Here is a 12240-nt window from a genome sequence, read left to right as displayed (position 1 = left end):
CCCCCCGCCACAGCCCAGGTGCCCGTGGCAGCAGCAGGGCTGGGGTGCTGCGCAGGCGGGGTGGTGGGGAGTGTGCTGGGAGGAGATGCCTGCCCCACTTATCCTGCTGCCTCTTGGCTCCCTGAGCTTTGGAGGCATCTCTCCCTTTCTCCATGCCCAGCACTGGCCAGCAGGCAGGAGTTTGCCATGTGCCAAGGGACATGTAGTGCTGAGCCCACTCCATTGTGTGACCCTCTCTAGTAATGAACCTAGGAGTGAATGAGGAACTGTCCTCAAGCCAGCTGGGAAACACCGTTCTGAGCTGGTGACTGAGTTGGGGAAGGTTTGAACTGCTGGAGCTGGATATGTTGCTTTTGCATCTTTTTAAGTCAGAAACCTAGAAGTATGAGGAAGAGCCAAGTCGCTTGCTGAAACCTCTCATGCTGCAGCAAACAGCTGTGGTAAACATCTTCAAAAAGCAGTGGGGTGTCTGGTGGTGCAGGCAAGGCTTTGAGGACACATCTGACTTACTGGTGTGGTTGGAGGAAAGCTGAGCTGTTGCTTAGGAGAAACAAGTGTGCATATGTTGTTAAAGCATCCTGTTCTGAGACCCCACTTTTGATCTTGAAGATCAAAGCCTGCATGTTGGGGTTGCTTCCTTCAGCCACAAAGGAGACAAATCTGCAGTTTGTTCTTGTGTTAAGCATTTTCTTTTTTTCAAAAAAACCCCCACCCTACCCCGTACAAATGCACACTTCCACATAGGTCTGTGAAATGAAAGAGGAAACTGTTTATATCATTTGCGCGCATATATAAACCTGTGGGAAAATCTCATTGGCCACCACTTAGAAATCTGTGGTCAATGAGGAATGGAAATTGAGAAACTGGAAACTGAGGAATGGAAATGTCCCGGTCTCTCCTCATTATACTTTTATAATGAGCTTTTCTAAGTGCTGGTGCCTGCAGCATGGACTGAATCACAGGCAGGGGTTGGAAGGGACCTCGAAAGATCATCTAATCCAACCTCCCTGCCAGAGCAGAGTCACCTAGAGTAGATCACACAGGAATGCATCCAGGAGCGTCCAGATCTTTTTTTGGAAAGCAAGAGAAATTGTACTAAGATGAGTAGCACAGTGGCTACCTTAAGCTTTAATCACAAGTTACTCAGACAAGTTAGGGTCCTGCTGCAGCGCTCAGCATTGACCTGAAGACATGATAAAAGAGGCCTTTCCTCTCTGAGTTCTTTTCCGGTTAGAAGATGACTGTGGAGATAGTATTTGCAAAGAGGGGGGTAGTAGAAGATGCCAGAAGAGCCCACTTGTGCCCCAAGGCACTGCATGTTTCCCGTGTTGCAGCACGCTGCTGATTCAACCTGAGCAGTGCCCCGCAGTGATTTGGTGTGGGTCAAGGCAGCCCCCTGAGCTGGCTCTGCTTGGGCTGTTAGCGCTGTGGCAGCTCCGCTGTGGCTGCACCACGGGAGATGTCTTCCTCACCTAGGCTGGGTTTTATCACTGTGGCAAAGGTGCCTGTGACTGGTGTTCTGTGATTCAGGAACTGTGCCCTAAGGAGCAGTTAAAGAAAAGGCAGGATGCACAACTGGCAGCGATAAGTAATTTGTCTTGTGTGAAATTGAGTCCCCAGCACCCACAGCTGCGCTTCAGATCAGGTCTTCACCCTTCTGCTGAGGGCAGGAGTCCTCAGCTCTGCCTCTCCCCTCTTGTGCAGGATGCCAGAGGATTCCTTTCGCTCTGCTTGTGGTCCAGGACACCGCAGTGGAAAAGTAACTGCCTCTGCCTGAGTGGGCTGCTGGAAAGGGTGGTTGGCGAGTGGGTGTGCGCTGGGCTGATTACTCAGCCCCCGATGGCAGTGCAGCCCTCAGTGCAGCCACGCGGTTTTGTGCGAGCAGAATCTGCCACCGCGCTGGTCCCGCTTCGTGTGCGTGCTGCCTCGATGTGGGAGGAGCAGGCGGGTGCCCCGAACTTGCAGCCGAGGGCGGAAACTCTTTGGGGTTTGCTGTTAATGCTTGAGGTTTTCATAAAGTTGCAGCATCAGAGTTGGGTGTTGAGCGATGCAGGCGTATAAAGGCAGAGCTGGGTCTTCCCCCAGGGCTCAGTCTGGGACAGCCCTGTCAGTTTTTGGCTGCCACATGGAAGATCGTGTCCAGCCCATCTCGCTCCCAGCCATGCAGCAGAACTTGAATTACGTGTACCCCCAGATCTTTTGGGTGGATGACTGTGCCAATGCAAATACTTCCTGCCCCTCGGCACCCCCTGTCGCTCCTTTCCCACCACCAGTGCCTGACCGGAGGAAAAAGCCAAGGAACAACAGTGAAAGGAGGAGTGTCGGCTTCCTGGTGGTCTCCTTGCTGATCCTGCTGGCCCTCACCGGAGTAGGACTGAGCATGTTTCAGATTTTCCGCCTGGAGAAGGAACTGGCTGAACTCAGAGAGGTGAGGTCTATCTGTCTGGTCACAGATGCTCTGGGGAAACAGGATTTAAAAATAAATAAATAAATAAAATAATTGGATCTGAAATGCTCAGGTAGTGTGAAGTTCCCCAAGGGACAGGCTGGTGACATGTAAATGTCTGCCATGCCAGTGTAAGTGGGGTGGCTGTTACTGGGGGAGACTGCTTTACTGGATGTCTTGGTTTCTGAGTGCTGCAAGGTCTCACTGCTTGCATATTTCTTAGTACTCTGCACCTCTCTTTGAGCATCCAGAATTAGTCACTGTCAAAGGTAGTCCTTGGCTGCTTTAGATGATGCCCTTACACTGCTAAGACAGCTCATTGCTCTTCTCTTTTGACAGTCTGCCAGTACTGAGCACATCCCTCCAGCCTTGGAGAAGCTCATAGGTGAGTTGATGTACATAGAGGAACTCCTCTGTGTTAGCCTGTGTGAATGCTCCTGTCAAACTCTTCAGGGGGCAAAGGCAGGGTCGCAGCTCAATGTTCTGAAAGTGCCCATTTCAGTTGCTTGGCTGGAAAAAGAGCTTTATCCCGGGGGTGCGGGGATGGGGTCGTGCGCCCTGCCCACCACAGTGCTTAGAGGTGGCAACTGCAGGTTCCTGGGACAGTGAGCCTCTGCCTCAGGGGCTCCCGGGCCCGGCGGGGGGACAGGACAACACTGGGGGGACTCTGCTGTAAAAGCGAGTTTCTGGCTGTCCTTACATACAGCAACAATGTGAACGGGGCCAGTAACGCCACACGTGTTACTTATTGCACCCCTTACTCTTTTGTAATTTTGAGAGGATGCAGAGGGTTTCATTTACTTTAGGGATGGGGGATTCAATCCCACCCTTGAGAGCACAACTTATTTTTGTCCTCAAGTCTTAGGGTACAGAGTTGCACTACAGCCAAAGCTGGTTGAGAGGAGCCTGATTATATGTGGGGGAGTCTTTTTGTTGTTTTTTTTTAAAATACTTTTAGAAATGTTATTTCAGTGAAATTGAAACTTTCCACAAGAACCTGCCAATTTTTCTGAATTTTATCTAAGAAAAAAACCACAGAGTTTCAATATGAATGGAACAATTTAAAAATCACATTTTGAGCTTCCAAAGTATTTTAGATTCCATGCTAATGTTATCAGGAGGATATCACTTTTTTAAAGATGGCCCAGCCAGAGTTTTTCAGCTCTCTTGACAATTCTGAAAAATCTGAAAAGATTTTTTTATTATATTTTTTTACCCCTGAGGATTTGGGTTAGTAGGAAAGTTATTTAATTTTCAAGCTTGTACTGATACTGAATGAAAGCAAAATTCTCTGGAAAGGGCAGTCCTGGTTCCCATCAGCCCTCATATCAATAAATTTTGCAATCTATTGCTTAGAGGAAGAGGAGCTGCCATTTTAACTGGATGCTCAGCGCTCTGATCACAGGCTACTCTAGCAGTAGCTGAACATAAGTCATGAATAGTAAGCTTGAATTTCTTGAGGAGGATGGATAAATAAATAAAGCCAGGAGAAGGGAGAGAGGAGAGGAAAATTTAATTCACTTGAGAAAAGAAAAAGCTGCTTCTAAAATTTGTGAACATGATGCTTGGAAATAGATGCTGAGAAGGGAAGGATGGCGGAGAATGGGATCTAGATATGAAGTCACTCTGACTGGCTCATCTCTCCAAGAAGAACTGAGCCCTCCCGGGAAGGCAAAAGTTTCCCGGGTGTGCTCTGTCTTTCTGAGGATGAGGTCTGCCTGGCCAGCAGGATGGTTTTGCAAGATGTCTCAAGTGTCTTCTCTGATCTAGTTGTAAGGACGGCAATCAGAAGTCCACTGCCGTGGGTACAATTGCCCTTGGTAGTGCTGCAAAATAGAAGAGGCTCATCTACGACAGGACACAAGCAGTCACCTTGGCATGGGCCAGAGATGCTGGGTGAAGGGGCAGTGTTGTCTCCCTCACTGCCTTGAGCGAGAGGTTTTGTGGTTGGTTCCCTTCTGCTCTCTGGGCTGGCTTTTCCCTGGAGCATGTCTAATCTCTTCTCTGGTTTTTGTGCAGGGCAGAAGGAGCAGTCAATGAAAAAGGAAGCAAGGAAGGCAGCACACTTAACAGGTATGTGCTGAAGGGCCAGCAAGATGTGGCAGCAGGGGATAAGGCAGGCGTGGCTGGGGTGGTGTGGTGGGGTCGTGGTTGTGAGGAGCCCACCTGACACAGGCTTTCCTATTTTCCTTTATAGCACGTGTGCTCTGACAGCTGGAAGTTACTTCACAGCTCAAATCTTCCCCTCATTCAGGCTTTTCTTTGTTTCTTGGTTTGATTTTTGGTTTCCATCTGGTGTGTGTGGGGCAGAAGGCTGTTACAAATGACTGGTATTGAGCAAGGTGAAGGTGAGAGCTCCCACCAGCATGAGAACAGCGCAGACTTTCCGTGCTGCAGACAAGGACTCAGAGAACAGCTGAGTTGTTGAGATGTGGGGTGTAACTTGAGGAGAAAACACACAGCTGCTTGTACTTACTGCGCTTTCTCCTGTTTTGGCTTTCCAGGGAACCCAGCCCAGCGGGACCTCCCTCTGGAGTGGGAACCCATCTCCGGCCATGCCTTCACCAACGGCATTCAGTACCGTGATCAGGGCCTCGTCATCAACGAGACCGGCTTGTACTTTGTGTACTCCAACGTGCTCTTCCGTGGCAGCATCTGCAGCAGCCAAGTGTTGACCCACATTGTCTACAAGAAAAACCCAACCTCGCTGGGCAGCCACGTGCTGATGGAAGACAAAGGCATCAACTACTGCACGAGTCAGAAAACATGGGCCCGGAAAAGCTACCTGGGGGCTTTATTCAAGCTCAGGAAAATGGACAGTTTGCATGTCAACGTCTCCAAAATTGCCCTGGTTAATTTTGAGGAATCTAAGACATTCTTTGGTTTATTTAAGCTTTGAATGGGGCTGTTGGAGCATGGCTGGCATCCATACTAGGATGCGTGAGGGGCGAGCACTGCTTGAGCAGCAGTGGCCAAGCCAGGGTCTCACACCATGAAGCCCACCATGAGAGGGCTCAAGCATCTGCTAAAGTCTTGAAAGTGGAGCTCTGGGAAGTACCAGAGCTGTACTGTGTCAACCTGAGGAGAATCACACATTTTCACCTGTGGAAAAACACAGAAATATAGTGTGCTGAAGACCCTGTTGAAACTCACTACTTGCCACCTGAGAAAGGCACTGGTGCCAGTGGCCCCACTGGCGTCATAGCCCTGATGAGCTTGGACCAGCAGACACGTGGGGACAACCAGTGGATGTTGAGCCCAGGCTGTGGGTACCTGGGCTGTAATGTGACACACCACAGGCAGTGGTGTGGGAATGAGTAGCATGGAGGCCTCAACGGGATGCCCTGAGCCATGGCTGGTCACCCTGCCTGGGCACTTGCTCTATGACTGCTGTGTGACAGGCACCTGCCTGCTGGCTGGCTCGTTATGCATATGTTCATTCTCTGTTAAGTTATCAACCATTGCAGAAAGTGTCCCCCAACCCCTTTATTTAACTCATCCTGACTGTCTTGCAAGGAATGTGCCAGAAGCAGTGGTGCCATGAAGGTGGTCCCAACCTTGGAGAGAAACCATGACCACACCAGGATGGTGGGACTGGTGGGGAGGCCACGTGCTCTGCTGACGGGACCTGAAACAGCACAGTGCTGAAAGGCAGTGGGACTCGAGATGATAGCAGCATCTCCAAGCCCCTTCCTGCCCTTTGGACAATCAGAGTCCCCCATGAAGACCTGGTCCTGCCACGCCCTGCACAGTGTGGGTGGGACCACTATCAATGGCATGGCTTTGGCTGATCCCCTCCTCACAGGATATTCTGAGCAAAATACAGATGGTAAATAAAGTATATTTTTCTAGTAAGTAGCACTGTCCTCTCATTTGAAGCAGCAGTGGCCAAAGGGCTGAAGCCCTCTGTGATCAGAAGCCAGCAGCATGGCTTGATCCCACTTTGCTGCCTGCTTGGTGGGGCCCAGGATCTCCACCATGGAGCTTTGGGACTCCAACACTGAAACATTAGAGTCTGGAGACTGGGGGTTTGTGATGTGAGCGGCACAGACCAGGCAGCCCAAGCTCAGTTTGGCCATCAGGAAGCCGACTGGTCTCCAAACACAGGCTTGAGCTTGAGTGGAGCCAGACTCTTGTTGCTGAGCAGAAGCACTGCTGGCTCTAAAGGCACCATGCTCCTCTGGGTGCCCCCTGGCCCCAGCAGCAGCTCCCACATGGCAGTCTGAAGGGCAAGGAGTGAAAGCGGTGCTCTGGCGTTGAAAAAAAAACCCACTTATTTTCTCACTCTAGTGTCTGTCTTAGAGCTCTTTCCTTTCATGGGTTAACCCTGGGGCTGTCTGTCCAGGTGCCACGAAGCAGTACAGAAAGGCTGGGGCTGTGGTGCATCGCTATCTTTGCCTGTGGTCCAGCTTTCTTGCAGCTCTGACGTTGTTCACGACGGTTCTCGGGCAGCCTGCAGCGTTTCTTTCCTTTTCCTGGTGCTGCTCTTGGCTTGATGGTGTGTGGCCTGTGGTTTGCTGTTGCTTGCATCAGGGAAACCTGTTTCTTCAAAACTCAGAAGTGGACTGGCTGGACTGGTGCAGCCAGTTTGAAGTGAACACTGCGCCCCTCTGCTTGCAAAGCTGTTACTGTGCTCAGGTATTTCCGCTGCACTTCAGGATGGAAAATGCCTCCAAAGGTCATTGTTGAGGGACTTTTTTGCTTGATTGATGCTTTCTCACTGTCCTCACCCCCTCCCTAGTATCAGAGGGCAAACCATGTAGTGCAGGGATGGAGGTGCTGGACCCAGACCCTGCCAGGAAAGGCTGGGAAGTGCTATCCTCTTCCGACTGCTGTTTGGGCTGCGTTGTTTTGCTAGTGACCAGGCATTCGAGTGCGGAGTGGGTGTCTGTATGTGCACATGCCTGCAAGCTTGCAGCTATTTCTGTAGCCAAACTAGCCGAGCACGTTGTATGCTTCCTTTCTTTACTGGCAAGCAGCTTGGAGAGAGACAGGGCATTCGGTGCCCAGAGGAAACTCACGCTGAGGTTATATTCCCTGTTAGAATCAGATCGGTGAAGGGCTGAAAAGCTCCCAAAGGTTTCTGTAAGCCAGCACCAGTAACACATCTCAACTGCGAGGGCAGTCAGCTCCGGGGCAGGATGTGGCCGTTGCCTTCGCTGTGCATCAGGAGGGGGCAAGGACCCGTTGGCTGTTTTATCTGAAATGCTAAAGGCAACGCAAACCTGCACATTTTAGAGACAGTGGTACAGCAGTGTGGACAGACATGTTATAAATAGTGCTGGGATCTCCTGAGGTGGACAGAGCTGGCTTATCCTTGCAGGATAAAATGAGATGCTGCTGGGCTTCCTTGTGAGTCGGAGAGCGGCTGCGACTGTGTTGAGTCAGTGGCACGGTTGCAAGACACGTGTTTCTGCTTTGTGATCCCTTCCTCAGATACTGCTCTAAGCTGCCCAAGAGCAAATCTACTACTTGGCTTGTGGGCTCTGACTAAAGATTCGAAGTAAGGTCATGAGAGGATTATGCAATATCAAACTGCGTAGAGTCAATTCATAGACTGCTTGTGCCACAATGGCTTTAATAAAGTAATCTGTTCAGCTAATGAGCTGTTCATCTAGTAAAATACCATTAAATGCTGAATGAATATTTAATGCTGACATTAATACCTCTTGGATTATATTTAAAATTATTTAATAAAAGTATTCAAATTATTGAAATTCATTATGAATTTATCAAGTATTTTGTTCCCATGACAGATGAGTGGTTTAGATCACTGAAAGAGTTACTGTTAAAGGAGGTATGTGAATTTGTAAAAGTCTGACTTAAAGTTCACTGTTACTATGTGGAAGAAAGATACAAAGGAAAATTGAGTTATAATCAATTTAGAATAATTTACACAGAAATCAAAGACACAAAAGCGTAAGAGAGACCCCCTCAGTGAGTCATGATGTTCGGAGTGGACCCCCTTGCTTTCTAAACTCCTGATGGAGCAGAAACCTCACAGCTTAGTAGCTGTAGTTAGCTGGAACTGTCACTGTCTGTGATATTATATGTGACTGTTTCTGTAGCCCTCCCAGGGAGAAGAGAGAGCATGAGTAAGAATGGAAGAATTGATACGTCTGAAGCCACTCAAATCCTGTGAGTTCAGACAGCAACCTTCTGTTTGATCTGAGAAGTTTCGTTGTTGCTTTGGTTTGGGTTTTTGGGGTTGATTTTTTTTTTTTTTCTTATCCAGCCTTGGGCTTCCTGAGTTTCTGTTACAATGTCTCGTGTGGTTACTTCTTCCAGCCCATGGAGCTGTAAAGACTGCCAAATTTTAGCATTTTGGGAAGAAGCATTTTGTAGTGGTTAGAGAGGTGAGCAAAAGAGAAGGGAAGTAAATTTAAATATTGCTATTATTTTTCTAGTACTCTGACATGTGGGCATATTACATCATGGTTACAAAAGTGTCATTTTAAAGTATGACTAAGTGACTGAGGTTTAATGCAAAAGAAAGGATGAGGTGAGTAAAGAGAGAAGAGTTTTGACGCAAGATGAGGCAAGCCACATGTGAATTTCTTGTTGGTTTTAATTAAATAAAAAAAAGATAAGGGAGAGAAAAAGAAAAGCTTGGCATCTCGTCGCTGATTTTTCTCTTGGGGTAACACAGTCAGCTGTTTCATTCCCTGCACATGAGTGAAGCCCTGACACAGGACATGCGGGACTGCAGGCTGTGGTGCAGGACACTGCTGGCAAGACACTGCGATGGTGTCTTCTGCTGGACAGGGCTGTGAGGAGATGCTGAGTTCCCTTGTCCCCACCTGTGGTGTGACCAGCAATGCTGCTTTAGGATCTTACCAGGAAGCACTGGTCTGGCTGGTTACCCCTGTGAGGACATTGTCAGTCATGCAAACAGGTATGTAGGCTTTCCGTTGTGAAGAATCACACTTTTTTTTTTTTTTTTTTTTAATAAGCTGCTCTTTCCTCTGGGTAGCAAAGAGACAAAAAGCTCTAGGTGGAATAACAACCCGCAATGAGCTTTCCTCTGCCTCAGTTTTTTCACCATTCCTCAGTACTCTCTGTGTGACTCAGCCCTCTCTATGGAGAATCAACTTCTCTCCCCCACTTACAAGCCACCACAGAGATTTTACGTATCTTTTTCCCATACTCCACAACTGGCTGAAAACCTCTCATTGCCCACTTTCCTTTCGTCGTTGGAGATTCCTGTGATTCCCCCTTTGTCAGGTTGTTCTTGAGGAATGAAAGCCTGGTAGTCAGCTAATTTCCTGGGATGTTCAGCTTGGAAACCTGCACTGGCCAGGGGAGTAGTTGGCCCTTTGAGTCATCTGAATGACTGTTAAAACTAGACTGTGGGCTCTCCTGAGCGCTGTGCTGGGGCTGTGCATTTCTCCCGGCATTGCTATGGAGGTTTATGCCAACATAGCAGCAAAAAACTTCAGAAGAAGGCATCAGAGAGGGAGGTTTGTGTCTGAAACAACTGACACAGTTCACAAGCTACGTGTTCATGGTGGAGGTGTGGTGAACACGGTGCAATTCTCAGCCGTATGGCATCAACCAAAAAAAAAAACCAGATGCAAGCTGCCCAGTCTCAGCACAGGCTCCGAAGGACATGTTGACCGAGCGGCTCACTACCCTTCGGTTTCTCTGTGCTCCCTGCTAAAGTTTCTGCACACACGCTTGTGACATCTAATCTGCTTAGGATGCCAAGGAAAACCACGCCACAGAACTCCCCCTGACTGCCTCTTGTGCTAGACAGTGTCATTAGGAAGGCTTCTAAGCGCAGGTTGTAGCAGAAGGTATCCTGTGGGTCTTGTAATTTCTGTGCGTCTGTAACTTGTACTTTGTTAGCTCACCAGAAAGTCTGAGGAAAGAAACAAAAAAAAGCATGAGAAAACCTGACAATGGGTTTGGGACCTTGTGCTGAGGGGCAGGGGCAAGCTTGTCCTGGGCAGGGAAATGAGCACCAATGACTCCCACCTCTGCTGGCACCAGCCTCTTCACCACGGGCTGGTGGTGGCCGCAGGTGGCAATGGGCACTGGGAGCTCCTGCCTCCATGTGCTGATTCCTCTCTCCTGTGGGATCCTGGCCTGGAAGATCTAACCTCCATTTCAGCCAGTCTTGTTCCCCCCACCATCATCCTTTGTCCTCACACAAACAAATTAAACAAGTAAACAAAAATCCAGCCCTGTTGCTTGGAGGGAGCTGGAAGATATTCTGAGGGGATGAAGTAAGAGGACGTGGGGACATGGTGACAGACCATGCCAGGCTCAAGACTGCTGTTTGAGACTATTGGGGTTGAATGCATGGCATACCACAAGCCATGCAGCCACTGAATTATTTGAAAAAGAAAATCCTAAAATTGGTATTTGGTACCAGTGCTTTCGTTTCTCTGTGTTACAGCTCATTGCCTGTAAACTATGCTTAGCACTTCCCTTTGTAGGACACTGCGAGGAAAAGCTTGCTAATTTCTCCGCAGTGCTTGCATTGGGGTTATGACCACGATCAAAATTGCCTGAGGAAACTGTGACAGTGATGAACCTCTGCCCTCCACCAGCCCGCAGCCAGGTCAAATCACCACACTGAGCCCTCTGGAAAGAGAGTGAGAATAAGGTTATATGAACAAGTAACACAACTTAGAGAAAAGAAAATATTATGGTCTTAAACCATCGACTCTCTAGGAACCCAAGACAGGAAGTGTTTTGTCTTTGTACAGCCTATTTTGGGAAGTTTGACCTCCTCCTTGTGACCAAATTGATGTCTTCTGTTTTCTAGTGCTTTGTAGCTTCTGCAAGTCTGACAACTGCTGCTAAACACTTTGTTTTTGCTCTTAGAGTGTGAAAACCTCTTGCAGAACCACTGAATTGCCTGTTAGCAGTATGCTTTACATGACTAGTTTGGAAATTGTCTTTCTTTAACCGCTTTTACTCCTCTTATTCTTCTAATTTCCTGTGCAAAAAGAGGAAAAAAAAAAAAGATACTGCCCCTCATAGACCTACATTCTGAACGTGCTATTTCCTGTGGTCTCGAAGAGCGCATCGAACACAGAAATGTGAATGTGAAGTCCCTTTGTGCTCTAGCTGAGCGCCAAACGGAGCAGGCAGGTGGCGAAGCCCCACACTGACTTCCAGTAAAACCCCGAGCCTTGCGTGGGGCAGTGTGTCTGTCGGGAATTTGTCCTTCCCCGCGCTGCTGTGTGTTGGGTGGGGTTGTGGTCTCCAAAGGCTCTCTCAGCACTGCAAACGTGTCTCTGCCGGAGATGAAGATGGAAATGCTTTTTTCCCCCCCCTCAGCTGACTGTGTCTGGCGAAGGCTGGCCCTGAGCTCCCCTCACAGGCATCCGCTGCCAGCGCCTGGGTGCAGGGGATCGATGTCCTGATTTGGGTAATGCTTGAAAGGCTTGGGAAGCAGGGGCACAGCTCTGGAAATGCTAGAATGAGAAGAAATGAGTTAAATGGGCAGCCAGTCTGTTAACTGGGAGCCTCCCTGGGGCTGAGCCTTTGAGCAGTGCCCTGCACGGGCGGCTCACGGATGGGTCGGGGAAGGGCTGTGGTCCTGCAGGAACACCAAAAGATCTGTGAGAAGATGGCTGTGGCTGGGATGTTAGTAATGATGGGCTGCGGTTTGTGTGGGAAGACAGACAGTAATTATTAATAAGTGTATTATGGGTTTGGGCTGGGCTGGACACTAAATGCTGACAGATATTCTCCAACTCCTCTACCTCACCGAAGGGGAAGGGAATGAGGCAGAGAGAGGCTTATAGATTGGAAAACAAAAACAGCTTTAATAAAATAAT

The 12240-nt window shown here is 48.8% G+C and overlaps 1 protein-coding gene across 1 annotated transcript; it reads left to right on the top strand.

The window, feature by feature from the left end:
- The first annotated feature begins 2047 nt into the window (after positions 1-2047).
- Positions 2048-5371, top strand: FASLG (Fas ligand (TNF superfamily, member 6)). The gene is made up of 4 exons (XM_009872787.1): positions 2048-2428; positions 2786-2831; positions 4466-4519; positions 4951-5371. Exons 1-4 carry the CDS (start codon positions 2048-2050, stop codon positions 5343-5345), a joined length of 876 nt encoding a protein of 291 aa, XP_009871089.1. The 3' UTR covers positions 5346-5371.
- The last annotated feature ends 6869 nt before the right edge of the window (positions 5372-12240 follow it).

The sequence above is a fragment of the Apaloderma vittatum genome, unplaced genomic scaffold, assembly GCF_000703405.1.
Source record: "Apaloderma vittatum isolate BGI_N311 unplaced genomic scaffold, ASM70340v1 Scaffold35367, whole genome shotgun sequence".
Lineage (NCBI taxonomy): Eukaryota > Metazoa > Chordata > Aves > Trogoniformes > Trogonidae > Apaloderma > Apaloderma vittatum.
The sequence above is the reverse complement of the archived record's forward strand: the minus strand, read 5'-3'. Positions and strand labels throughout refer to the sequence as shown.

Coding starts and splice junctions, on each gene's coding strand:
- FASLG (XM_009872787.1), top strand. CDS start 2,048: ATGCAGGCGTATAAAGGCAGAGCTGGGTCTTCCCCCAGGGCTCAGTCT. Junction 2,832..4,465: donor AGCCTTGGAGAAGCTCATAG/GTGAGTTGATGT, acceptor GTTTTTGTGCAG/GGCAGAAGGAGCAGTCAATG. Junction 4,520..4,950: donor GAAGGCAGCACACTTAACAG/GTATGTGCTGAA, acceptor TTGGCTTTCCAG/GGAACCCAGCCCAGCGGGAC.